This window comes from Erinaceus europaeus, chromosome 8 (assembly GCF_950295315.1).
Source record: "Erinaceus europaeus chromosome 8, mEriEur2.1, whole genome shotgun sequence".
NCBI classification, from domain to species: domain Eukaryota; kingdom Metazoa; phylum Chordata; class Mammalia; order Eulipotyphla; family Erinaceidae; genus Erinaceus; species Erinaceus europaeus.
In genome coordinates, this window is record NC_080169.1 from 87,646,794 (window position 1) to 87,673,804 (window position 27,011).

The following is a 27,011-nucleotide window of genomic DNA, read 5'->3' on the forward strand; positions in this document are numbered from 1 at the left end:
CTTATTATTTAGAAGACTGAGAAAGCAGCGGTCAGTTTAAGTGAAAATCCTTTGAGCTTCTCTGAGAATTGCTCCCAACTGCAGCTGCGCGAGACCCTGGGTGTGGTCAGGAAATGGACGCGAGTGGCCACCTTCATCAAATCGTGCACTCCCTATCGGGACATTTGTCCACTTCTGGTCTCTGAACAGATTGTCTGACCCAGGGCCCCATGAGTCAGGGGTCTGAGCCTGAAGGGCTGGTGGGGCATTTAGGAGCTCGACGGGCACGCTGGTCCAACAGGACTGCTGTCCCCTCTGCCTCCAAGCTTTTCACCTTCTGGAGAAGGCAGTATGAATTGCAACGTCCCTTCTCACACCTACTCAGAGGCCAGGCTAGCATCAGCCCTTTCACCCAATCCGGCTACAGGATTCGAGATAAGGACTTAAAGAAACTTCACAAAGCTACCTCAGTCGGGGATTTGGGGAAGGTAAAAGAATACCTTCGTCTCAAGAAACATGATGTGAATGTGCGCGACAAAGAACACAGGTGACCAGTGTTAAAGGGTCGACGACAAAGGGCACAGTGGTGGAGAAACTGGGACCCCTGGGTGCTCCAACCCAAAACAAGGCTTGATGGGACTACTACACTGGCTTCAGCTTCCCCAGAGTAAAGAAATCTGTTGATCATTGGGGTGGTGTTCGTGGGATATGGGGTGTGGTGGGGTATAGTGGACACCGTGGAGGTGGGGGTGGGTAACACCACATCTTTCAGCTTCTTAGCTTTAAAAGTGTGTACCTGCGATATTTCTGCCTCCTTATTTTCTTCCACTATACTATTATTATTATTATTATTATTATTATTATTATTATTATTATTATTAATTTTATAAAAAGGAGACTGACAAAATCATAGGATAAGAGGGGTACAACTCCACTTATTCTTCATTGGGCACTCCCACCATCCCCAATGCAACTTTTTTGTTGTTGTATACGGCACTCAGCCACTTCAGTTTTACCTTTAGTTTGAATGGAGAGTAAAGATGATCACCCTGGAAGTGGTTGTGAAGATGTTAAGACTGAAACAAAATCTGTTTTTTTATGTGGATTGCTTATGAAAATTTTCAACAGAAAAATATGTTTTTCAATATTAAATTATTTATTACTAGATAAAAAGAGAAATTGAGAAGAGGAAGCTAGGAAGAGAGAGAGAGAGATGCACTTGCAGCATTATTTTACCACTCCTTGCTTTCCCCCTGCATGTGGGGACCAGGACTTGAACCAAGGTCCTTTAAGTCAGTCAGATGTCCCAGTACCAACAGTTGAGTATTTTCAAAAAACCCAATTAACAACCTGTATTGCCAAACACAATTCATTTTAAATATTAGTAAACAAACAAATTATGTGTTTGGCATTAATAACAAGAAATATGTAATACCTGAGGAGTTATAAAATCACAGAGCATGAAAAAATCATCATTTTTTTTTTAATCACAATTGGGTAACTGATTAGAAAGAGGATTTGTGTCAGCTTGCTGGTAGTTTTGCCTTCTCTTTTAACAAAAACAGAGTTGTCTCATTTATTGAACTTTTATTCTATACCACTCCACTGAAAAAAATTTTACAAGACAATGAATCACCTCCACAAAACTTTACTCACTGGTCAGTTCTCACTCTTATCATACTGGTGATTCAGCCAAGTATCTAACTGTTTTTTTTTTTTTTTCAGTAGGAGTTGAAATGTATTGTCTTTCTGGATACTGGGTTCACCTTGTATTTCTCATACTTGTGTGGACACTTGTTTTTCAGACTTTGATAGTTTTTCCTCATTTTTATGACTGGTAAATATTTGAAAACTGAGGACTCAGACATTGTTTCTTTCTCCTTTACTCTTTTTTCTTTAAATATTCTTATTTATTATTGTATAGAGACAAAGAGAAATTGAGAGGGGAGGGGAAGATAGAATGGGAGAGAGACAAACACCTGTAGCCCTGCTTCACCACTCCTGAAGCACCCTGCTGGTGGGGACAAGGGGCTTGAACCTGGGTCCTGTAATGTGTGTGATTAACAAGTCATGTCACAACCTGGCCCCTTCTTTTACTCTTCATTCACTTAGTGGAGAGGGATTTTTTAAATCTTTTTTAAAATTTTTATTTGTTTATTTCCTTTTGTTGCCCTTGTTTTAGTGTTGTAGTTATTGTTATTGTTGTTGTTGTTGGACAGGACAGAGAGGAAATGGAGAAAGGAGGGGAAGACAGAGGGCGGGGAGAGAAAGATAGACACCTGCAGACCTGCTTCACCGCCTGTGAAGTGACTCCCCTGCATGTGGGGAGCCAGGGGCACGAACCGGTATCCTTCTGCTGGTTCTTGCACTTTGCCCCAAGTGCGCTTAACCCACAGCACTACTGCCCGACTCCCGTGGAGAGAGATTTTAAACATTGACATTTTGTTCCATGACTTTCAGCCCTACCTTTTTCTCCCTCTCCCATATATACTTTTAGTTTGGAAGCTAGTAGGTTAATAAATGTTTAATAACAGACTTTGGGGCTAGAAATCAGGGAGTGTGAGGAAGTGAGGACACCTGATGTTAAGCCTTAAGTTTATGTCACCAATGTGATGTAAGCTGACTTGAATAAGTCTGAAAAATATAGCATTTGGCTTCTTTAGAGAGCTACTGACTTGACCATCTCACTGCTTAGGCATTTCCAATTAATTAATTAACTAATTAAGATTGCAAACATGCTCAAACTGCATACATGTTTTTCCTCAAATCTGCTCTGCTCTTTCGATAAACTTCAAATCTTTTTTTTTTTTTTTTCCTTCACCTGAGTGCACTGCTTAGCTCTAGCTTATGGTGCTGTGGGGGACTGAACCTGAGACTTCAGAGCCTCAGGCATTAGAGTTCTGTTTGTGTAGCCATTATATTTCCTCTACCCTAAACTTCAAGTCCTTTTAATTGTTTAGGTCAGTAACCCTAGAGTCATTATTACTTCCTCCTACATTTTCACATCCTCTATCTTATTCAATAATTTAAAAAAATCTTGTTGGTCTTTCCTTCCAAATATATCTAAAGTCTAACCATTTCTTCCCACAGTCACAGCTATGGATCTTATCATATGGTAACTAGAATTACTGCAGAAACCTAACTAGTTTTTCATTTTTTAATTTTTCAGTTTATGCTCAGTCAGTATAGTATCCAAAAAAAAAATCTGTAAAATGAATGTTAAATGTTTCCTTACTTTTAACAGTTTACTTTCCAGCTTTGACCCATTTAAGGTAAAGGTTAAAGTCTTTCCAGTGGTCCATGCAGATCCATATGACTATCAGAAATATTTGAGAGAATGAGAGAGTGAGAGAGAAGAGAGCTCAACTCTTGCTTAGGGGTGCTACAAATACATCTGCGATCTTTGAGGCCCAAGGTATGAAACTCAAGTGCTCTAAAACTGAGGTATCTGCCTAGCTGTTACTTTTCCTTTCATAATAGTTGAGAAATATTAGCCTCAAAATATTTATATTAGAATGAGACATTTGATAAATAATCATACAGAGACATCATTTGTTGCCCATTCCAGTTTTGATCTCTGAAACTTGACAGCAGTTAAATCTAAGTAACAACAGATTCTAAATCTATACATTCTTAGAAATGGGTATGCTCTTATCTTTTTATATTGATTCATTTCAAAAGGTGTCAAATTTTCATAGTAAAACATTTTAATAAGACTTTCTTCTGGAAACTTGAGTGGTATAAGCTTTCTATAGTGATTCATGTCCATGTTTTATTTTCAGGCTTTGTTTGAAAAACTGCAACACTATGTTTCCTTAGAAAGCTGAAGTTTTCACAGCTATTTCATTTTATTGCGTATGTGACTAATTTTCTATGTCCTGTGGCTCCTGATTATTATAAATGGTTCAGTTGTCACACTGGGGTTTAAATTTCAATGGGAAGATTAAAATTATTCAGTAAGGATGCAGTAGCTACTTTTTTCCTTTTTAAATAATTTCTTTATTGGGGGATTATAGTTTACCATCAACAGTAAAATACAATAGTTTGTACATGGATAAAATTTCCCAATTTTCCACATAACAGTTCAACCACCCACTAGGTTCCCCTCTGCCATCATGATCCAGGACCCGAACCCCACCCAACCCCATCCCAGAGTCTTTTATTTTGGTACAATACACCATCTCTAGTCCAAGTTCTGCTTGGTGTTTTCCCTTCTGATTTTATTTGTCAGCTTCTGTCTATGAGTGAGATCGTCCCGTTTTCATCCTTTTGTTTCTGATTTATCTCACTTAACATGATTCTTCAAGCTCCATCCAAGATGGGGTGAAGAAGGTGAATTTCCATTTTAACAGCTGAGTAATATTCCATTGTGTATATATACCACAACTTAGTCAACCACTCATCTATTGGACACCTAGGTTGCTTCCAGGCTTTAAAATATCTTTAATTTTTTTTTTTTTTAAACCAGAGCACTGACCAGCTCTGGAATATAATGGTGCAGGAGATTGAACCTGGGACTTCAGAGCCTCAGGCATGAGAGTCTGTTTGCATAACCATTATGCTATCTACCCTTGCTATACTAGCCACTTTTGGAAGAGCTATTGACAATTACCCCCATGTCATTTACTGTCAGCGTGAGAAGTGTTGTTTTGTTTTTGTTTTCAACTTCATTCTCACTTTAGTGAGGATATGTTGATTTACGGGGTTATTGTTACAGGGTTATTATTATTATTATTTTTTTTATGAAAATAGTAATTGAATTTGTAGGGAGAGCTAGATAGATCTAAGGATTAAGTGAAGTTAAAACCACCTAACTTCCCTGGGATAAAATTCTTGAGGCCACATAGTGGCTGATGTAGATGAATCAAATTGTTTGCAAGAATTTGATGTGCTTCTTCAAGGAATTACCAGAAGTGGACTTAAAGATGTTTGGCTCTTGCATCAGGAGTCAGAGAAATTTACTTAAATAGGGATATTTACCATTAAATCAAACTATAGATATTATCATAAATCCAATCAGTACTTTGTCTCTAGAAGTATTTATTTAGTGGACAGAATTATCTATGATATGGTTGGTTGGTGATTACTGAAGTCACTGAAAAGTAGGGTAGATAATTTTGAGGGATATTTCATCACGGTGCTTGGTATACCATTTTTGTCTCACAACAAAGTCATTATAATAATAGAAGTTGGGCAGGGGTAGATAGCAAAGAGACTCTCATGCCTGAAAGAAATCTCAGGTACAATCTCCTCCCACCCCCACCATAAGCCAGAGCTGAGTAGTGCTCTGGTAAAAATAAATGAATAAAGAAATAAGTAAATATAACCGAGAAGTAGGAATTAGTTAAATTTAGTTTTTTCCCCTCATGGAGGATATTAATTAACCACGAATGATTTCTGGTTCTGTTTTGTTAACTAAGTTGATAACTATCATTCTGACTGCAGTCATTCTTCAGTTAGAGAGTAATATATTTAGTTAGGATTCTGCTCTTTGCACTGTGGGCATATTACATAGTTACCTTCCAGAGATTACATTGAGTTAAATTTGACTGGGATTGTAGTATTTGTTCAAAGCTATTTATAAATTTTACCAAGTTACTCTCATAAATAGCAGATTATATAATTGTGTGGGGATCTTGTTAATCTAACTCTTTGAAAGATACCTAATGCTTGAGTTAGTGGGGGCCACCTTTTTAGAAACAATTTTGTTATGTTATATATGAGAAAGAGTTTTACGTGAAAGAGAGAGTAGAAAGGAAAGAGGAGGAGACAAGTCAAGAGTAGCATTTTGGTACATGCAGAACCAGAGATTGGACTGGAAACCTCAGGCATGCAAATCTGATGCCCTGACAGTTGAGCTATTTCTCTAGTGAATTTACCTTTTACTGTTCTTCATGTCGATAGCAGAATGTTTAGGTATCTATTAAGTACTTTTGAAAACTTAAATTGATGTGAGGTTGGGTGGTGGTGCACCCAGTTAAACACACATATCACCATGCCTATAGACCTGGGTTTGAGTCCCCATCCCCCAACTGCACAGGAGAATATTCACGAGTGAGGCAGGTCTTCAGGTATGTCTCTCTCTCTCTCTCTCCCTTTCTGTTCTATCTATTCTCCCCTCCCAGTTTCTCTTTGGCCTGTCAAATGAAATAGGGGGAAAAAAAGAAAAGAAAAATAAAAAAAAATTAAAATTGGTGTGTGGGAAAATGACATCCATAGTCTATGGTGTGTGGGAAAATGACATCCATAGTTTCTGTTCTGTCTATAAGAATTTTTAAATTATGCTATATTATAAAATTATCTAAAGACAAACATGTAATCTTGTTACTTTAAAATAAAAAATTATATGACATATTATTAATAACTTACTATATCTATAATAATTTATTACTGAAAGGAGGGAAGAGAGAGCCAGAGCATCACTCTAGTACATGCAATGCTGGGGATTGATTTCACTCTAATTCTCACTTACAGCCTTATTAAGAGCCAGAACAGGCTAACCAACATACATACATACACACACACACACACACACACACACACACACACACACACGGAGTTAACAAGTACCTGCCATACCTCATGAATTTGATTTCACTCTAATTCTCACTTACAGGCTTATTGAGGGCAAGAACAAGCTAACCAACACACACACACACACACACACACACACACACACGGAGTTAACGAGTGCCTGCCATACCTGGGAGGCATTATTAGAGTAGTGCTCTTTGGTAAGTAGGAATTATTGTAATAACTTAAACTTAGTTTGATACCTACAGCTTAGAGACTCATTAGATTTTCATCTTTGTGAAACTTGGCAAAAATTCAACTTTAGTAGGTAAACAAGAGAAGAACTATATGACTAGGGGTAGGGTAGCATGGAAAAGGGATTTTAAGCATAGACAGGTATCTCTTCCTTCTTTGAACTGTCTCAGAGATTACTTCTAAATTTTATAATTTCTGTGTTTGATAAAAAATTATTTTTAAAACTCATAAAATAGTTACATTTTTCCTGAATTAAAACTAGTTAAGTATTTGATTTTAAAGTATTTGCACAACAGCCATTTCAATTCAATAAAAGACAATTATAATTAATGTAAATTTTATGTAACTGTAATAAGTACATGGAGCAAACACTTTTATATAAGATCTAGCATGCTCTGGTGTGTAATTAACTTCGCAAAGTTAAGACATCTCTAACACTGTTTTTTGTTATATTGATATAGAACACCTTTGCACCTGGCTTGTGCTAGTGGATATTCAGATATTGTGTCACTCTTAATTGAGAAACAATGCAAAATAAATGTTGGGGATAGTGAAAACAGATCTCCATTGACAAAGGTGTGTTCATTTTCCCTTTACAATTGTAGTATTTGAGTTTTCCCCTTAGTTAAATTTTCTTAGGTTTAGTATTTTAAAACACAGTATAAAGACCAATTTAGTATACTGTGTCTTAGGTAATAAATTGAATACCCTTTTACTCTTGTATTAACAGGCAGTGCAGTGTGAAAAGGAACTTTGTGCTACTATACTTCTGAATCATGGTGCAGATCCAAATCTAAAGGACTTAGATGGCAATACTGCTCTTCATTTTGCTGCCTGTGGTCAAAGTGTCTCCTTAGTTGAAAAATTGCTTGAACACAAAGCTAATCTGGAAGCTCAAAATAAGGTGGTCTTACATTAAGAGCAATACCTATTATAGAAATTTTACATTTTTCTAGGCAATGAAAGAAGATGATCACTGGAGATGATTCACGCCTGTTGAAATATAAGTTTAATAAAGAATGAAATTTCCATACTGAAATTAGGGGGTAGGGAAGGGAGATATTATCAAATACTGATATGATATTTCTTTACAAAATGTTTTCAAATTTATTTATTCATTTAGAGAGAGAGAGAGAGAGAGAGAGAGACAGAGACTACAGCATCAAAGCTTCCTTCAGTGTGATGGGGGCTGAGCTCAAGCCTGTGTCACACACTTTCCAAGTGAGCTACTTCAGCAGCCCTCAAGTTTGTTTAAGAATATAATTCTGACCTCCAAAGTATCATCATACTTGATAGTGGCAATTATATCAAATATGAACTACTGATTTATTGATGAAAAATAATGAAGTCTACATTTTCTGTGTTACTTATATATTTAAAAATTAAGAATAGGATCGGTTCCTTAGGAACCAAACACACACACATCAAAAAATATCTGTGCATACCTAAGTTTATAGCAGCACAATCCGTCATAGCCAAAACCTGGAAGCAACCCAGGTGTCCAACAACAGATGACTGGCCCAGAAAGTTGTGGTATATATATATACAATGAAATACTACTAAGCTATTAAAAGTGATGAATTCACTTTCTTTGCCTCACCTTGCATGGAGCTTGAAGGGATCATGTTAAGTGAGATAAGCCAGGAAGAGAGGTATGAACATGGAATGATTTTACTCAGACAGAAATTGAGAAATAAGAACAGAAGGGGAAACACAAAACAGAGCTTGAACTGGGTTATGTGTACTGCACGAACAAAGCAAAAGACTCAGAGGGGGTCGGGGTTCAGGTCCTGTAGTGGGGGAGGATCTAAGTGAAGGGTTAGAGTGTTTTGCAGAAAACTGAGAAATTTTACACATGTACCAACAGCTGTATTTATTGTTGACTGTAAGCCATTGATCCCCCCCAATTAAAAAAAAAAAAAGGATTGAACTAGAAAAGCATTTGTTATATACTAAGAGTTACTCAATTTTCCTCTTGAGACTTAATGGATAACAGGTACACCTGGTTGAGCACACATGCTATAGTGCAAAAAGACCTGGGTTCAAGCCGCTGGTCCCCACCTTCAAGGGGAGAATTTCAAGTGGTGAAGCAGTGTTGCAGCTGTCTCTCTCTCTCTCTACCTCCCCCTTCCTCTTGATTTGTCTCTATCAATAGATGAATAAAGATAATTAAAAAATTAAGTAAATGGCATATTGCACCAAAGTAAAAGACTCGGGGGTGGGTGGGTGGGGAGAATACAGGTCCATGAAGGATGATAAATGACATAGTGGGGATTATATTGTTAAATGGGAAACTGGGGAATATTATGCATGTACAAACTATTGTATTAAAAAAAAGAAAGAAAGAAAGAAGGAAGAAAGATAAAAAAATTAAGTAAAAAGGAGATATAATGGATAACAGATAAGTATTTTTTAAGCTTCTTAACAGTTTAGTTCATGCATCCCTAAACAAGCACCAGCCTTGGAAGTTTAAATGAGATGTTATGGAAACGCAATTGTGGCAACATTATGAAATGTGGATTCTTGGCTTAGTACTTATTTTCAGTGGTAGCTGTGCATCAGTGAAATACTCCTGGATTACTTTTGCCCACAATTTGAATTATGCCTAAAGCTGAAACTTTACTTTTTTTTTTTTTTTTTTTGGAGCCAGAGAAAATAGCTCACATGACTAGTGTGCTGTTTTCCAATGTGTAGAACCCAGGTTCCAACCTGGCCCAAACTGGATTAAAGGAATCTTCAATGCTGTGTTCTCTTTTATTCTCTCTCTGCCTCTCTATCACTATCTTAATAAATGAATAATTTTGACTAGTCCAATTTCAATTCAGTTACTGGATCTTTGAGTCATATTTTGTTATGTGTTCAGACCTTATAAAAATTAAGTTGCATATTTATATGTGTTCTATAAGCACATTTTGAAAATGAAGTAAAATTTAAAACAGATGACTGGCTAAAGAAGTTATGGTGTATATATTCCATGGAATACTACTCTGCAATAAAAAAGATGATATTGTGTCCCTTGGGAGAAAACGGATGGAGCTGGAGGTGATTATTTTCAGCGAAATAAGAGATTAAAGACAACTTCCAGATGGTTTCACTCATGTGAAATCTAGAGAACTGATAAACATAAACTTAGCAAATCAGTCAATCAAACAATCAGTTAATCAAACAAACAAAAACAGAAGCAAGCAAACTATGAGAACTGTGGTGGGGATACAGAACTTTGAACTTTGGTGGTGGATGAGATGTGAAACTATACATTATAATCTTACAAGCTTGCAACATACTATTAACAAAAAAACTTTTAAAAATGCAGGGTGTGTGATTACTCACTTGAGAGGGTGACTGCTTTGTCATATGGGCAACCCATGTTAAAGCCTGGCTTCCACCTCACTGGGGAAAACTTGGGTCCCTCTTTCCCTCTGCCTCTCAGTCTCTTTCTCTAAAGAAGCTGACCTAGAGCAGGGAAAACCCTGGAGACAACAAGAAAAATCTAAAAGGCATGGTGTGTTTCCACAATATTTTAAGTAAATTTTAAACTTTTTTTTTTTAGGATGGGTGTACTCCACTTTTACTTGCTGTCACTAAAAGTAATACAGAAATGGTAGAATTTCTTCTGAAGAGAGGAGCAGATGTGAATGCTTCAGATAAAAATCAGAGGTATAATTTATTCTAAACAAAAGCAAGCAGCACAGTTATCTAACATATATTTTTGATTCTGGGCAAATTGCTCAGTTTCAGAATCCATTTTTCTATCTGTAGAATCAAACAATTTGATGAGATTAATAGTTATAATTATCATTATTTTTCATAGCATTAGAAACTTAACACTAACACTCAGTTTCTAAATTAAATGGGGGCATGGAACTCAGACCCAGGCATGTATCTCCATAAAGTTTTTAATATGTCTTGTAATACACTAGGGTTCTTGGGAAAGGGATTAATAAACTTTAAGCTATTTTTTCCCCAGGGACATTTTATTTTTAGATTTCATGATATGATCTGTGATTTCATAACTTTTTGCCATAACATTCTTCCTCTAACTCTTCAGTATAGACATACTACATGTAAATAGTATAGGTACAGCTAATTTTTAAATAAAAAGCACAAGATGTGTTTAAGAGCTGTAGGTTAAGCCTTTATGTTTCTCTTTTGCTTTAGAACAGCCCTGATGATTGCTATTAGTGATGAACCAACAAATTTAGTCAGCCTTCTTCTTCAGCAAGATGTGGACCTGTCTTGCCAAGATATTTATGGATTCACAGCTGAAGAATATGCTTCTTTTAATGGTTTTACTATGTAAGTGATGCCACGTATGTATATATCATGAATTTCTTCTTAATTTTGCTATTTCTTTATTTATTGGACAGAAACAGAGAGAAATAAATAGGGAAGCAGGAAAGAGAAAGAGGGACACCTCCATCATTGCTTCACTTCTCATGAAGCTTTCCCCTGCAGGTGGACCAGAGGTTTGGACATCATTCCTTATACATTGTTATACTATATATGTTTATAATTATAATTTTTTATTTATTTAAAAAAGGAGACATTAACAAAACCATAGGACAAGAGGGGTACAACTCCACACAGTTCCCACCACCAGATCTCCGTCTCCTGTCCCCTCCCCGATAGCTTTCCTATTCTTTATCCCTCTGGGAGCATGGACCCAAGGTCATTGTGGGATGCAGAAGGTGGAAGGTCTGGGCTTCTGTAATTGCTTCCCCGCTGAACATGGGCATTGACTGGTTGGTCCATACTCCCAGCCTACCTCTCTCTTTCCCTAGTAGTGTGGGGCTCTGGGGAAGTGGAGCTCCAGGACACATTGGTGGGGTTGTCTGTCCAGGGAAGTCTGGTCGACATCCTGCTGGCATCTGGAAACCTGGTGGCTGAAAAGGGAGTTAATATACAAAGCCAAACAAATTGTTCAACAATCATGGACCTAAAGGCTGGAATAGTACAGATGAAGTGTGTGGGGGGGTACTCACTGCAGACTATTCTGTACTTGGACAGAGCTAGAAGGAATTATAATTTATATATGATTATAATTTATATATAGATAATATAGACACATTAAAATATTTTTTAAATATTTATTTTACAGACATTTAATATAAAATATCTTATACATGCTTAATATAAAATATTTCATAATATATTTTATAAATATACAAGTATATTTATAAAAAGAATATATACATATACATGCATATAGACATTTAATAATTAAGTGAGATTTGATCATAAGGAAAGGAACATGCATCCCAAAGTGCAAAGTAAGGATAGACTCTGTCGTAGAGATAACTACATTATATACTACAGATTCATAGATTCAGGGATCCATCCATGCTTTTCCTGGTTGTAGGACCCAAATTAATGTAAGAAATTCAGGTGGCAGAATCTGCAGATTCACTCCCAGTAGCATAGAAATTTGAAGTATGCCAAGACAGTGGTTCCAAGAAAAGTGAGTGATATGATCATTAATAAAACATTGGGTAGTGGGCTTGGGAGGTGGTGCAGTGAGTAGTGTGCTGAGGCCCCAAGTTTGTGCAGGCATCCTGTAACTGACTAAGATGCTTAGTGTTTTGTCTCTCCTCCACTGCCATCTTAAACTCAAAACAACAACAACTGACCCCATCTAAAAGTGGGGAGAGGATGTGAATAGAATATCCACCAAAGAGATACAAAGGCCAACAACAGACATATGAAAAAATGCTCCAAGTCATTGATTGTCAGAGAAATGCAAATAAAGACAACAATGAGATACCACCTCATCCCTGTGAGAGTGTCATACATCAGAAAGGATAGTAACAACAAATCCTGGAGAGATTGTAGGGGTAAAGGAACCTTCCTGCACTGCTAGTGGGAATAATAAATTGGTCTAGCCTCTGTGGAGAGCACTCCAGAGAATTCTCGCAAGGCTAGAAATAGACCTACCACATGACCAGACTGTTCCTTTTCTGGGGGCATATATATTCTCAGGAATGAAGCACTCCTATCCAAAAAGACATGTGTATACATGTGTTAATAGCAGCACAAACTGTAATAGCCAAAACCTGGAAGCAACTTAGGTGTTCAACAATAGATGATTAGCTAAGAAAGTTGTGGTATGTATACACAATGGATTACTACTCAGCTATTATGAATGATGAATTTACGTTCTTTATCTCACCTTAGATGGAACTTGAAAGAATCATGTTAAGTGAGATAAGCCAGAAAGAGAAGGATAAATATGAGGTGATCTCACTCATAGAAGTTGAGAAATTAGAACAGAAAGGAGAAACACAAAGTAGAACTTGGATTGGATTTGGTGTATTGCATCAAAGGAAAGGACTCCTGGAGTGGCAGGGGTTCTTAGGTCCTGGTGCATGATGGTAAAGGAGGACATAAGTGGGGAGTAAGAGTGTTTTGCAGAAAATTGAGAAGTTTTGCACATGTATCAATAGTTGTGTCTACTATAAACCATGAATATTCCCAATAAAGTAAAGTAAAATAAAATAAATAAAAAACAACAACAGGGTACTAGAATTGGGCAAATGATGAATAATTCACAAAAGGCTTTCATAGTTTTTACATATTGGTAATGTGTAAATTGGTAAATATTTCATTTATATTAAATATACTTGCAAATATTTACATTTTTTATCAACTAACTTTATTTTAATACATTTCCAGAATTATTAACACAAAACATTTTTATGTGAGCATATATTTCTGATTTTATGTCATGAGAAAATAAAAGACAATATTCATACATCTATTTTATATTTAATGAAGTTAAATAATATGTAAGATGTTTTCTTCATATTTTAAGGATTCTTTAAAAATTAAAAGTAATTTTTTAGTTGTTTTCTTATTCTTCTTTCATCTATTTTATTCACACTCTAACAGTTAATTTAAAAAAGTAGTTCCACATGAAAACACATGTGGGAGAGAGAGGAGAGTTATGAGAAAAGAGAAAGGAGAAGGGTAGAGATGAAATAGTTATGAAGAAGACAAAAGTAAGTGAGTGGGAGAAATAATTTTCATGTATATATTCAGAATTTTCTTAATGTCTTTATAAATTAAGGAATGTATAACCAAACATACGAGGCAAAATTGGATATAGTACTTTTTTTGGTACCATTGGAGTGCTTATCTAGTTTTATTTTGGTTTAAGCAAACTATAAAAATTTAAACAGCAGCCTTACTAAGAGTAATTAGAAGCATTAGGTTGTGGAATTGCTTATCCTCCAAATATTATTTAAATATTTTCAAAATGAAAACTCTAAGAGAAATACATTTATTATTTTTTAAAAAGAGGTAATAGAGGAAAGGAGATAGCCAGTGACTAACTATCCTTAGAGTGTGTAAACTCTTAGCATTTAATAAAAATTGTGCTATCTAAAATTCCCTGTCCTCTTTGTTATTTTTACCTCTCTTTTGAAAAGGGAACAAAGACTTCTTTAATTGTGACATTCGTTTCTTGACTAGTTATTGCCTATTTGCCACATGTAGCACATGACCTCTGTTTATTAATAGTATTTGCTAACTCTCTCTTGCTATACTTGATATACTTGGTATTATTCTGTGGAATAATTCCCTTTAAAAAACCTTTGCTTATTTGTTAATGAGAAAGAGAAGTAAAATATCATTCTGGTATGTAGAATGTTGGATTAAAAAAAAAAATCTTTAGTTACTGAATAGAAACAGCTAGAAATTGAGAGAGTAGGGGGACATGGAGAGGGAGAGAAAGACAGACACCTAAGGTACTGATTTACCACTTGCAAAGCTTTCTCCATACAAATGGGGACTGTGGCTTCAACTCGGGTCCTAGCATATTGGTGCCCTCAACCAGGTGCGCCACCACCCATTCCCAGAATGTTGGATTATGTACTTAGGACCTTGTGTTTGAGAGTCCAAGGCTTTATCTCTGTGCTATTTCCCAGAACCCCCCAAGTTCTTTACATATAGTTGTTTTCTTAAGTGAAATGATCACAGCCCCCCTCCCCTCTTGCTTTTGCTCTTTTTGCCACCCCTTTCCTCTCAGTTCTCTCTGTCTTATCAAATAAAAGAAAGAAAAAAATAATGATATCCAGGTTAGACTCTAGTCCAAACTGGCTCATGTTTTTACATGAAACACTTGAGGTGCTTATTTCCAGAGGGCTAATTGAAAAGGCTGCAAGAGGCAAGTCATCTCTTAGTCAAAGTAAGAGGCCTGGTAGAGAGCTTTCTTTTAACATCCTCAGAGGAAACTAAGACTGCTGCCATCTTGTTTTGGGACTTCCAACCTCCAGAATTGTGAAAAAATAAATGTCTGTTGTTCAAGTCCCAACTCTGTGATATTGGTAGCCCTAGTGAGCCAATACACCAAGTAATACCTAATGCCACATTTTCTACCAAGTTTGTAAGGGATAGCATAAAGAGAAGTAACAGAGAATGGGAGTATGTGAAGTAAAAATTAAAAGGTGTCTGTTGATGAAGTTGGGAAGCTTGAGGTCTATGATGAATGTATGACCTACCTGAGAAGGCATATTTAAAGTTTTGATTTGGTAATACTGGATTATGCATTGAATTGGCTGTTATTTATTTATTTATTTATTTATTTACTTATTTATTACCTTGAAGGTTATCTCTGGGCCTTGGTGCCAGCACTATGAATCCACTGCTCCTGGTGGCTGGCCATTTTTTTCATTTTTCATAGGATAAGATAGAGAGAAATTGAGAGAGTAGAGGGAGAGAAAAAGAGCAGAGAAAAAGATAGGCACCTACAGACCTGCTTTGCAGCTTACAAAGCTTCCCCCCTGCAGGTAGGGATCCAGGAGCTCGAACTCAGGTCCTTGCATGGGTCCTTGAGCTTAGTACTATATACACTTAACCCCGTGTGCCACTGCCTGGCTCCCAAATTGAATTGACTGTTTATGAATGCTAGAATTAATATATATATATATTTTTGCTTCATGGATAGGTATTATCAATTAATTGCTAAGTATGGAAAGAAGAAAGCTCAACAAATACCTGACTCAAAAGATTCTACTTTGGGCCCTATATATGATACAGAAGAATCAAATGAAAGTAAGATTATACAAATTGGATAACTACTTTTGCTTGTTGATTTTTATTTGTTTTTAGGATGGGACATAATGAAATTTTTATTTTGAGATGCAATTATTTTATGAGCATTTATCTCATTTTTTGTTAAGCTGGTCGGCAGTGTTTTTCATGATTACTCACATTTTAGGGGATACCATTTCACAACTCTTCTACTACCATGGTACTTATGTCTTTTATTTTTTCACTTTCTTCTCTTTCTTTAGTAAGCACGGTTCTAGCATCAGAATTTCATGGCTTATTGTTATTTATTTTGTTTGTTTATATTTTACATATGAAATAATTTATATACACTTTTTTGTCAGTAGGGTTATTACTGGGGCAAGGTGCTTGTATGACTCCACTGTTACCATTTTTTCTTACTTTTTTCTTTCTTTTTTAAAAAATTATTTATTGAGGAATTAATGGTTTACAGTTGACAGTAAAATACAATAGTCTGTATATGCATAACAGTTCTCAGTTTTCCACATAACAATTTGATAGAGAGACAGAAAGAGATAGAAAGAGAGAGGCCTAGCAAGAAGGAGAGACACTTGCAGCACTGCTTTAACAGCTCATGAAGCTTTCCCCTTGTAGGTGGGGACTGGGGACTTTACCTGGTATTTGTGATTTTTCTGACTTATTTTGTTTAGTATGACCTCCAAGTCTATCCATATTGCAGCAAAAGTCAAAAATCTCATCTGTTCTTATAGTTGCATAGTATTTGATTGTATCTATGACATATTCTGTACACAATCATCTGTTGTTGCATATTTGGTTTTGATTGATCCCATATCTTGACTTTATTTGAAACAGAGCTACAATAAACATGGGCATACATATTTCTTTTCTTATTACGTTATTATTATTTATTAGATATTTAATAATAAATAATAAGATTGTAAGATAACAGGGGTACAATTTCATGCAGTTCCCACCACCAGAGTGCTGTGTCCCATCCCCTTTATTGGAAACCTATTCATTATTCCTCGGAGTATGGATCGAAATTCTTTATGAGGTGCAAAAGGTGGAAGGTCTGGCTTTTGTAATAGCTTCTCTGCAGGGCATGGATGTTGGCATGTCTAGCCATACCCCCCAGCTTTTTTTCTATCTTTTCTTAGTGGGGTAGGGCTCTGGAGAGGTGAGATTCCAGGACATATTGGTGAGGTTGTCTTTCTAGGGAAGTCAATATGGCATCATAGTAGTGTCTGAAAGGTGGTAAGATATAAAGCAGGACAATTTGCTTAATAAGCAGGAAACCAAAGATAGGAATAAACAGATAAAATTAGGGGTCTTCTTATGGGAAGAGGCAAGGAATTCTATTTTAAGTATGTTCCAAGGGGCCCATGACTTTAGTAATTTTTGCCTGAGCCTTATAGCTGACATGCAGGTAGCCTAAAAGTATTGTTTGGGAAGGTGATGTCTGAGTTGCGAATAGGACTAGGAAGCTGAGTCAGGGAAGAGAGTAGCTCCTGAATATTAGGAAAGTATATAAATAACAATAACTGTTAGCTCCGTTGATCTAACCTAGGATATATATTCATATTTAGCACAAGATCTTGTGTAACTTCTGAGTCCCTGTCAGTCTGAGCTCATAGTTCCTGGTCACAGCTAGGAACATTCTAGGCTGCACTCATTTCAGGACCAGTCTTCTTTAAGTGACAGAATAGGCTGACCCAGCCTCCCTTCGGTGAGTGGGAAGTCCTTACCATTGCTGTTCTATAGTGAAGGTAAGGTCCTGGAGAGGCTCACAAGAGGGTTCATGATGATGTTCCTGATGAAAGTGACCAGGTGACCAGTGATGGTGAAGAGAGGAATCTACTAGATGTCTAGGTCCATCATATCTATGTGAGAATTCTCCGATTAGAGCCCAAGATGACGAGGTGGCCTGTTATTGTCCAAAAAGGCCATCATTAATGTGTGCCAGTCTTTTGCCCTTATCCAACTTTTGTAGTCCTTACTTTGCTTGATGAGTTTATACTTAAAGTGATTGAGGGAAGTGAAGTAGGGGGTAGGAGAGGAGGGTACCTATGGCTAAGCAATTAGTATTGGACACTTTATGGTGTCTTCTTTAGATCTTTCTACTTGCTTGCTGAACTGAGTCTAAGTCTACCCACAGCGGACTACTGAACACTTTTACTTTGAGGTATATATTTTCCTCTAACTTATGAATACATGTGCACATGTACCCTGTTCTTTAGGCCCCGGTCTACATCTAGAATCTGTAACTTTGTAATGGAATACACCTTTTGAAATGGAATTAGGTAGTCCAATGTGCTAGGAAAGGTCTCACCAGATTATTGGAGTTGGAGGGTTGATATCTCAGGCTTGGAATCTCTGGATACAGTTCGAAGTAAGATGTGGCATGGTGGCACTGGCTGCATTAATTTAATTGTAGTCAGCAGAGGCAGTATCACAGGGTAGGGAATTAAGAGGAGAAGCTTCAAGAAATATAAGCAAAGTCCCAAACATTCCAGGACTGGGAGAAATACGGATTTTTAAAGAGAATGGGGATGGTTCCTTGTTGTCTTAGAGTTTAAGAAGGCAATAGATAATTATTATTATAACCAAGTTATTTGGGAGATTGGTTTACATTCAGAATTCCATGGTTAGGATTTACCATACCATATATGACCTCACCTTGATTTATGTCACTTAAAGCTACTTATAAATAACTGTATCTAAGATTCTGATAGGACCAGTTGATTCTGATCCACCCAGTCTATAATTATAGGTAATTTAGTATTAAAAAGGGCTATTATTATAAATGCTTTAACAATTTAAACCCAGTGTTCAAATTCAATCAGTTTACCAATTTGAATTTTTTAAAAATTTCTTTATTGGGGAATTAATGTTTTATAATCTACAGTAAGTACAATAGTTTGTACATGCATAACATTTCCCGGTTTTCTATATAACAATACAACCCCCACTAGGACCTCTGTCATCCTTTTTTTGGACCTGTATTCTCCCCACACCCACTCCAGAGTCTTTCAATTTGGTGCAGTACGCCAATTCCAGCTTAGGTTCTACTTATGTTTTCTCTTCTGATCTTGTTTTTCAACTTCTGCCTGGGAGTGAGATCATCCCATACTCACCCTTCTGTTTCTGACTTATTTCACTTCACATGATTTCTTCAAGCTCCATCCAAGATTGGCTGAAAATGGTGAAGTCACCATTTTAAATAGCTGAGTAGTATTCCATTGTGTATATATACCACAACTTGACAGCTGGGTTGCTTCCAGGTTTTGGCTATTACAAATTGTGCTGCTAAGAACATCTGTGTACAGAGATCCTTTTGGACAGGTGTGTTGGGTTCCATAGGATGTATCCCCAGGAGAGGAATTGCAGGATCATAGAGTAGGTCCATTTCTAGCCTTCTGAGAGTTCTCCAGAATGTTCTCCATAGAGGTTGGACCAATTTACATTCCCACCAGCAGTGCAGGAGGGTTCCTTTGACCCCACAACCTCTCCAGCATTTGTTGATGCTACCTTTTCTGATGTATGACATTCTCACAGGAGTGAAGTGGTATCTCATTGTTGTCTTCATTTCCATTTCTCTGACAATCAAAGACTTAGAGCATTTTTTCATGTGTTTCTCAGCCTTTTGGATCTCTTCCATGGTGAGTATTCTGTCCATGTCCTGTCTTCATTTTTGGATGGGGTAATTTGTTTTTCTTCTTGTTGAGTTTGGCAGGCACTTTATATATTTCGGTTATTAGCCTCTTGTCTGATGTATGGCATGTAAAGATCTCCCATTCTGTGAGGGGTCTCTTGATTTTGGTAGTGGTTTCTTTTGCTGTGCAGAGATTTTTAATATGATGTAGTCAGTCCCATCGGTTTATGCTTGCCTTAGTCTTCTTTGTAATTAGATTCGTTTCATTAAGATGTCTTTAAAATGTATGCGGAAAAGAGTTCTGCCAATATTTTCCTCTAAGTATCTAATATTTTGTGGTCTAACATCCAAGTCCTTGATCCACTTGGAATTTACTTTTGTACTTGGTGGAATATAGTGATTCAGTTTCATTCTTCTGCATATTTCAACCCATTTTTTTCCAACACCATTTGTTGAAGAATCTCTGCTTTCCCCATTTAATAGTCAGGGCATGTTTGTCAAAGATTAGATGCCCATAGGTGTGGGGGCTTACTTTTGGGCTCTCAATTCTATTCCATTGGTCAGTGCATCTATTCATGTTCCAGTACCAAGCAGTTTTGATGACAATGGCCCTTTAATACAATTTGAGGTCTGGGAGTGTGATGTCTCCAGTTCTGTTCTTTCTTCTCAAAATTGTTTTGGCAATGCTAGCTTCTTGCTGGATTCCTTAGGATTTTTTTATGTATACTATTATGTCATCTGCAAATAGGGAGAGTTTGACTTCTTCTCTTCAAATCTGTGTGCCTTTAATTCCTTGCTCCTGCCTGATTGCTATGGCAAGAACTTCCAACACTATGTTGAATAATAATGATGTTAGTTGGCAACCCTATGTAGTACCTGATGTGAGGGGAAATGCTTCCAGTTTTTCAGCATTGAGTATGATGGTGGCTGTAAGTTTGCTATATATAGACTCCACTCTCTTGAGGAATTTTTCATCTATTCCCATTTTTTGTAGTGTCTTGATCATAAAGGGATGTTGCATTTTGTCAAAAGCTTTCTCTGCATCTACTGATATGGCCATGCGGTTTTTGGTCTTGCTTTTATTGATGTGGTGGATTCATGTTGATTGATTTACATATATTTTACATATATATTGATTTACATTTATATTAAACCAACCTTGCATGTCTGGGATAAACCCCATTTAGTCATGATGAACAATCTTTTCAATATACTGCTATTTCTGGTTGGCTAGAATTTTGTTCAATATTTTAGCATCTATGTTCATCAGAGATATTGGTCTGTAGTTTTCTTTTTTGGTTGTGTCCCTGTCTGCTTTTGGTATCAAACTGATGTTGGCTTCATAAAAGCAGGAAGGGAGTATTCCAGGTTCTTCAATCTTCTGGAAGGCTTTTTAAAAGTAGAGGTATTAGTTCTTCTTGAAGGTTTTATAGAATTCATTTGTAAAACCATTTGGTACAAGAATTTTATTTTGGGGAAGATTTTTTGGTAACTGTTTGAATTTCATTAGCTGTGATAGGCCTGTTCATGTTATCTAGTTCCTCTTTACTTAGTTTTGGAAGTTGGTAGGTATCTAGGAAATGGTCCATTTTTCCAGGTTCTCTAGCTTGGTGGCATATAGTTGTTCATAGAAGTCTCACATAATATGTTGAATTTCTGTGATGTCTGTTGTGATATCTCCTCTTTCATTTACTATCCGATTTATCTGGGTCTTCTCCCTTTTTTGTTTTGTGAGTCTGGCTAAAGGTTTGTCAATTTTGCTCACTCTTTCGAAGAACCAACATTTACTTTCATTGATCTTTTGTATGGTTTTGCTGTTTTCAATTTTATTGATTTCTGCCCTAGCTTTAGTTATTTCTGTCCTTCTGGTTGCTTTAGGGTTCCTTTGTTCTTCTTCTTTTAAATCTCTAAGATGTGCAATCAGGTTGTTTATTTGTGCTTTTTCTTGTTTCGTAATGTGTGCTTGTATGTCTGTGAACTTCCCTCTCAGTACTGCCTTAGCTGTGTCCCAAATATTTTGATAGCATGTGTCTTCATTTTCATTGAACTCTCGAAGCATTTTGATTTCTTCCTTGATTTCCTCTTTGACCCAGTAGTTGTTAAGTAGTGTACTGTTGAGCTTTCACATTTTGGGACTCTTACTAATCTTTTGTTGATTATTACGTGCTAGTTTAATTCCACTGTGGTGTGAGAAGCTGCTTGGGATGATTTCAATGCTCTTGAATTTGCTGGTGCTGTTTTTGTGGCCTAACATATAGTCTATAAAATATATATTACAGTTTCTTGGGATGAATGCCTCTGGAAATGTCCAATAGTTCTAGTTTATCTATCCCCTCATTTAGCTCCCTCATGTCTTTATTGATTTTCTGCCTGGATGATCTGTCAAGTTTAGAGAGTGGGGTGTTGAAGTCCCCCACTATGACTGTGTTATTGTTAATATATTGCTGTAGCTCTTTCAGTAGACGTTTGATGTATTTAGATGGCTTCTCATTGGGTTCATAGATGTTAATAATTGTTAAGTCCTCTTGATTGACTGATCCACTGAGCATTAGTGTCCATCCCTATCTTTTTAAACTATATTTATTTTAACTTTATTTATTTATTTTAAGTCTATCATGTCAGATATGAGAATAGCTCTTACTGCCCCTTTTTTGTGGGCCATTAGTTTGTATGATAATTTTCTATCCTGTCACTTTGAGTCTATGTTTGTCTTGTTGAGTTAGGTGGGTTTCCTGTAGACAGCATATTATTGGGTTGTATTTTCTGATTCATCTTCCTACTCTGTGTCTTTTAATAGGTGAATTCAGGCCATTGACATTTACTGATATCAAAGATTGAATATATTTTAATGCCATTCTTATAGATTTTTAGAGTGTTCTGTTATATAGCATATTTATGGTGGTCTGATTATTTATAGGAGATCTTTTAGTACTTATATCAGGGCAGGCTTGGTGATAGTTGATTCTTTTAACTGTTACTTGTCTGGGAAGGTTTTTATGCCTCCATCTAGTCTGAGTGACAGTCTAGCAGGATACAGTAGTCTTGGTTGAAAGCCTTTCTCATTGAGCACTCGATAGATATTTTGCGATTCTCTTCTGTCCTGTAGTGTTTGTGTGGAGAAGTCTGCTGCTAATCTTACGAGTTTTCCTCTGTAGGTGACTCTTCGTTTCCTCTTGTAGCCTTCTGGACCCTTTCTTTATCCTTATTACTTTGCATTCTAAATATGATGTTTCTTGGTGTCCTTAAGTCTGGGTTTGTGACCCTCTGGGCTTCTTGAACCTTTATGTCTTTGATGTTGTCTAGACTGGAGAAGTTTTCAGCTATTATGTACTGATGAATGTTTTCTTCCCCTCCCTCTGGTAAGACAATAATACGTATATTATTTCTTTTGAAGTCATCCTGTATGTCTCTGTTTTTGTTTTCAGTATCTCTTAATCTCTTTTGAGATCTCTTACTTATTTTGTAGTTGTTTCTAATTTGTCCTTGATCTTGCTAATTCTGTCTTCAGCCTCATTTATTCTATTCTCTCTTCCCTCTACTGCTTTCTGGAGTTTATCTATTTTGTTGCCCTGTTATAATACTGTTTTAGCTTGTTCAGCTAGTTGTGTTCTTAACTCAGCTATTTCAGCTTTAAGCTCTCTAATACCTTGAGATAATTAGTGTTTTCTTCCAGCATCTCATCTGTTGTTTCTGCATTTCTGATGACAATTCTTTCAAACTCTTTACTCACTCCTGTGATTATTTCCTTAACTAGTGTTTGGTTGTTGACCTCATTATTTCGTGCTTCAACCTTTGGGTGGCTTTCAGCTGGACTCTTGTCCTGGTTCATTTCTCTAATATTTCTTCTTGTTGGTTTAACCATTTTATATAGTGTGTTATGAGGTCCCTCTCTCAGTACTTTTCAAATTGCTGATCATTCTTTCCTGGATTGACTTGTGTCTAAATAAGGTAATTAAAAGGCTCACAGTTGTGGAAATTGACAGTTATTCCAATAGTATTTTAATCCCTGAGTTGGAGCTTTGTCTCAAAACCCTCTTTTGGTAGGCTATATGGGAGCCTGAGGGGTTTTAAACTATAAGTAGGCTTCTTAGCTTAATTTCTCTCTCCTGACCAAGAGATAAAGCAGGGTGGGTCAGAGATAATCCAGTGGTTATGCAAAGAGACTCTCACAGCCCCACTGCTAGGCCACTAAGGTATAGATCTTCTCCTGAGTTTCCTGGTTAGTTCTCAGTCCTTCCTACTGCTCCAGATTCTGAGGGCAGTAGCAATGGAGACTCACAGTTGCATTTGGTGAGTCTTAGGGGAGTCCTCTCCTCCCTTCAGCCATCTTTTGGTTGGTGAAACAGATTGGAGGTGGTTTCCCAACTAGTAAACTGCTGGACTGTTACCAGCCACTTAAACTCTCCCTAGGCTCCTCTATGTCCAGGAGCCCTACGTATTTGTGCTCACTGGTGATTTGGTGGGTTCCTGAAGTCATTCTAGTCCTGTCTTGTTGTGGTTCCAGATGATCTTCTTTGGTATTCCTGGTTGATCCAGGAGAGGAGAAGAGAGAAACACAGCTGCTTCATAGCTCCGCCTCTGGAATTCACCAATTTGAAATTTTAAGTGCTTATACTAAAGGAATATATACTCAGAACTTAAATATAGGCATTTAAGTAACTTGAGACATTCAATATATTTCCCCTGACATATTGAATAAATAGTGATTTATAATATTATAAGTTAATGGGAACATAGATAAACACCATTCCCACCACCAAAGATTTGTGTCCTTACCCCGATCCCCCTACAATGGAGCTGAAAATCTGCCCTATTCTACTCCCTTAGTCTTTTACTTTGATGCAATATTCCAAAGCCAGTACAAATTCTGTTTGTGTTTCCCTTTCTGTTCTTTCTTATCTCTTGCTTATGAGTGGGATCATCCTAGTTTCATCATTTTCTTTCTCGTTTATCTCACTAGACATAATTCCTTTAAGGTCCATCTTTAAGGATACAAACCCAATTACAAGGAAAACTAAGATAAAGTAAACCAGTGGGAGCACACCAAACTGAAAAACTTCTGCACAGCAAAAAATACCCTCACTCAAATAAAGAGATTCCTGACAGCAAAAGATCTTTATATGCCCTACATCAGACAAAAGGCTAATAACCAAAATATATAAAGAGCTCATCAAACTTAGCAAAAACAACAACAACAACAACAAAAACCCAAATGACCTTATTAAAATATGGGGACAGGATATGAACAGAATATTCACCACAGAAGAGATCCAAAAAGCCAACAGACATATGAAAAAAAAATGCTCCAAGTCACTGATTGTTAGAGAAATGCAAATAAAAAGAACAATGAGATACCACTTCACTTCTTGAGAATGTCATACACCAGAAACTATAGCAACAACAAATGATGGAGAGGTTGTATGGTCAAAGGAACCCTCCTCCACTGCTGGTGTGTATGTAAATACACATTGAAAAGTAGATTACATGGGCAGAGTCTTCTCCCAAGAAGATATTCAGAGGGCAAATTGACAAATGAAAAAATGCTCAAAATCACTGAGGATCAGGGAAATGCAAGTAAAAGCAACAGAGGTACCACTTAACACATGTGAGAATATCTTGCATTAGAAAAGGCAGTAACACCAACTGTTGGAGAAGTTGCATGGGACCTCTCCCATTAAAGTCCTTGATTCTTCTGCAATAAACAACAAATAGTTTAAGTTTCACCCTGTGATTTCTCTCTCTTTTTTTCTTATGTTTCACCTATGAATGAGATTATCTAGTATTTATTTTTCTCTTACTTCAATTAATATGAATTCTTTTAGGTTTCATCTAAGATGTAGAAGATTTTCTCATCTCTTAGAGCTGAATAGTAATTCACTGTGTATATATAACACAACTTTCTTAATCACTCATCGGCTGTTGTACGTTTAATTTGTTCCCAAATTTGGGCTATTGCAGATAGCACAGCCATGAACTTAAGTAAAAAATAGATCTCTTTGGAGAAGTGTTTTTTTCTATTATTCAGATAAATCCCTGGGAGAGGAATTTCTGGAGTGTATGGAGTTTATTTCTAATGTTTTGAAGAATATCCAGTCTGTTTTCCACAGGGGTTAAACCAACCTACTGTTCTAGCAATAGTGTAAAGGCATTTCTTTCCCCTCACATCCTCGGTAGCACTTGTTCTCTCTTTCTCCCCCCCACCCCCATACATTTAGCCATTCACAAATAATGATGTTTTCACCTCTTCTTCAATGTGGATGAATCTTACTTCTTTTTATTGCCTAGTTCCTGTAGTAAGGAATTTCATTACTAGGTTGAATAATAGTGATTAGTGTGAACATGCTTGTCTTGTTCCATATCTTAGAGAAAAAGTTTTCAGGTTTTTGCTATTAAGTGTAATGTTACTTGTGGTTTTGTCATGGATATTCTTTGGTATATTGAAGTATACTAATTCAATTGACCCCATTTTAATTGAGTTTTTTTTAAAATCAGAAATTGTTGAATAGTGTCAAAAGCTTTCTCTGAGCTATAAGCCTGCCCCTATTGTGCTATGGAAATCACTGGTGGTACTATAGAATGAAACAAAAATTCATACAAGTGGTTCTGTAGGTGGCACAATGGATAAAGCATTAGATTCTCAAGTATGAGGTTCTGAGTTTAATCCCCAGCTCTCTCCTCCTGTCTTTCTCATGAACAAATAAAATCTTTAAAAAATAAAAATACAATTACTGTTTATTACACAGCTATGTTCCTTCTCTACCCTTCATAAAATGAATAAAAAATATTGTCTCAGGACTGGTAAAATTATAAATACATGAGGCTTCAGCAAAACACACACACACACACACACACACACACACACACACTCCCCCTAAAAAAATGTCCTGGCTAATCAAATATTTCCAGTTCATAGTTAAAAAATCTAGGAACATCTTTGGCCTTATTGACTTCAAGTGAATACAATTAAGAAGCAGTTTTCCTTTTATAACTTTATCTCACATATCCTTTAGAGACATTTTTTGTTTGTTTTCTAATTTTTGACCTATATCCTTTTACCCTCCTCTCCTTACATCTCCTTTATTTTTAAAATGTCCACATTTTATACTTTCCATAGGACATAAAGTAACAGAAATTATAAAAATACTACTCATATGTTGAGTATGTTTTGAAGAGAAACAAAACCAACCCCATCTGAAAGGTAAACACCCTGGTAATCTGTATTTCAGTTCTTAAGTGAAATGTTAATCTTGTATACTTCAAAAATAATGGAAATGTTAGGGGAAGTTAGGTGAAAACATACAGAAATTGGTGGAGAACTTAAAAAATTATTTTGCCAGATTTAAAGGAGATAGCATGACTATTTTAATGACTTTAAAATGCAGAAACATCAGTACTGATTTATATCATAACTGGGACATGTACTTTAAGAAATAAACTTAGGAGTGAAAAGATTTGAGCATAAAAACATTACAGAATAATCACTTTTTTTTTTCTAGATGTGTAACCTCATTTCTACAAATCCTTTGCTGGTGCCTTGAACTAGGAAACATTTTGAGAGAACATTTAAATAAACTGACACAACACT

At 36.4% G+C, this 27,011-nt stretch overlaps 1 protein-coding gene across 2 annotated transcripts; it reads left to right on the plus strand.

The window, feature by feature from the left end:
- Positions 1-64: 64 nt before the first annotated feature.
- Positions 65-27,011, plus strand: ANKRD7 (ankyrin repeat domain 7). Of its 2 annotated transcripts, XM_060195719.1 has the most exons (7): positions 65-526; positions 7,209-7,323; positions 7,478-7,651; positions 10,298-10,404; positions 10,906-11,043; positions 15,689-15,795; positions 26,923-27,011. In XM_060195719.1, the coding sequence occupies exons 1-7, from the start codon at positions 210-212 to the stop codon at positions 26,928-26,930; spliced, it is 966 nt and encodes a 321-aa protein (XP_060051702.1). In that variant the 5' UTR covers positions 65-209; the 3' UTR covers positions 26,931-27,011. The 2 variants fall into 2 exon arrangements, with proteins under 2 accessions (XP_060051702.1, XP_060051703.1); XM_060195720.1 differs by lacking the exon at positions 7,209-7,323 and having other exon boundaries at positions 65-467.

Bases quoted from the DNA above. Each gene is read 5' to 3' on its own strand.
- ANKRD7 (XM_060195719.1), top strand. From the start codon at position 210: ATGAGTCAGGGGTCTGAGCCTGAAGGGCTGGTGGGGCATTTAGGAGCT. The intron at 10,405-10,905 runs GTATAATTTATT...CTTTTGCTTTAG, and splicing joins GCTTCAGATAAAAATCAGAG to AACAGCCCTGATGATTGCTA. The intron at 11,044-15,688 runs GTAAGTGATGCC...CTTCATGGATAG, and splicing joins TCTTTTAATGGTTTTACTAT to GTATTATCAATTAATTGCTA.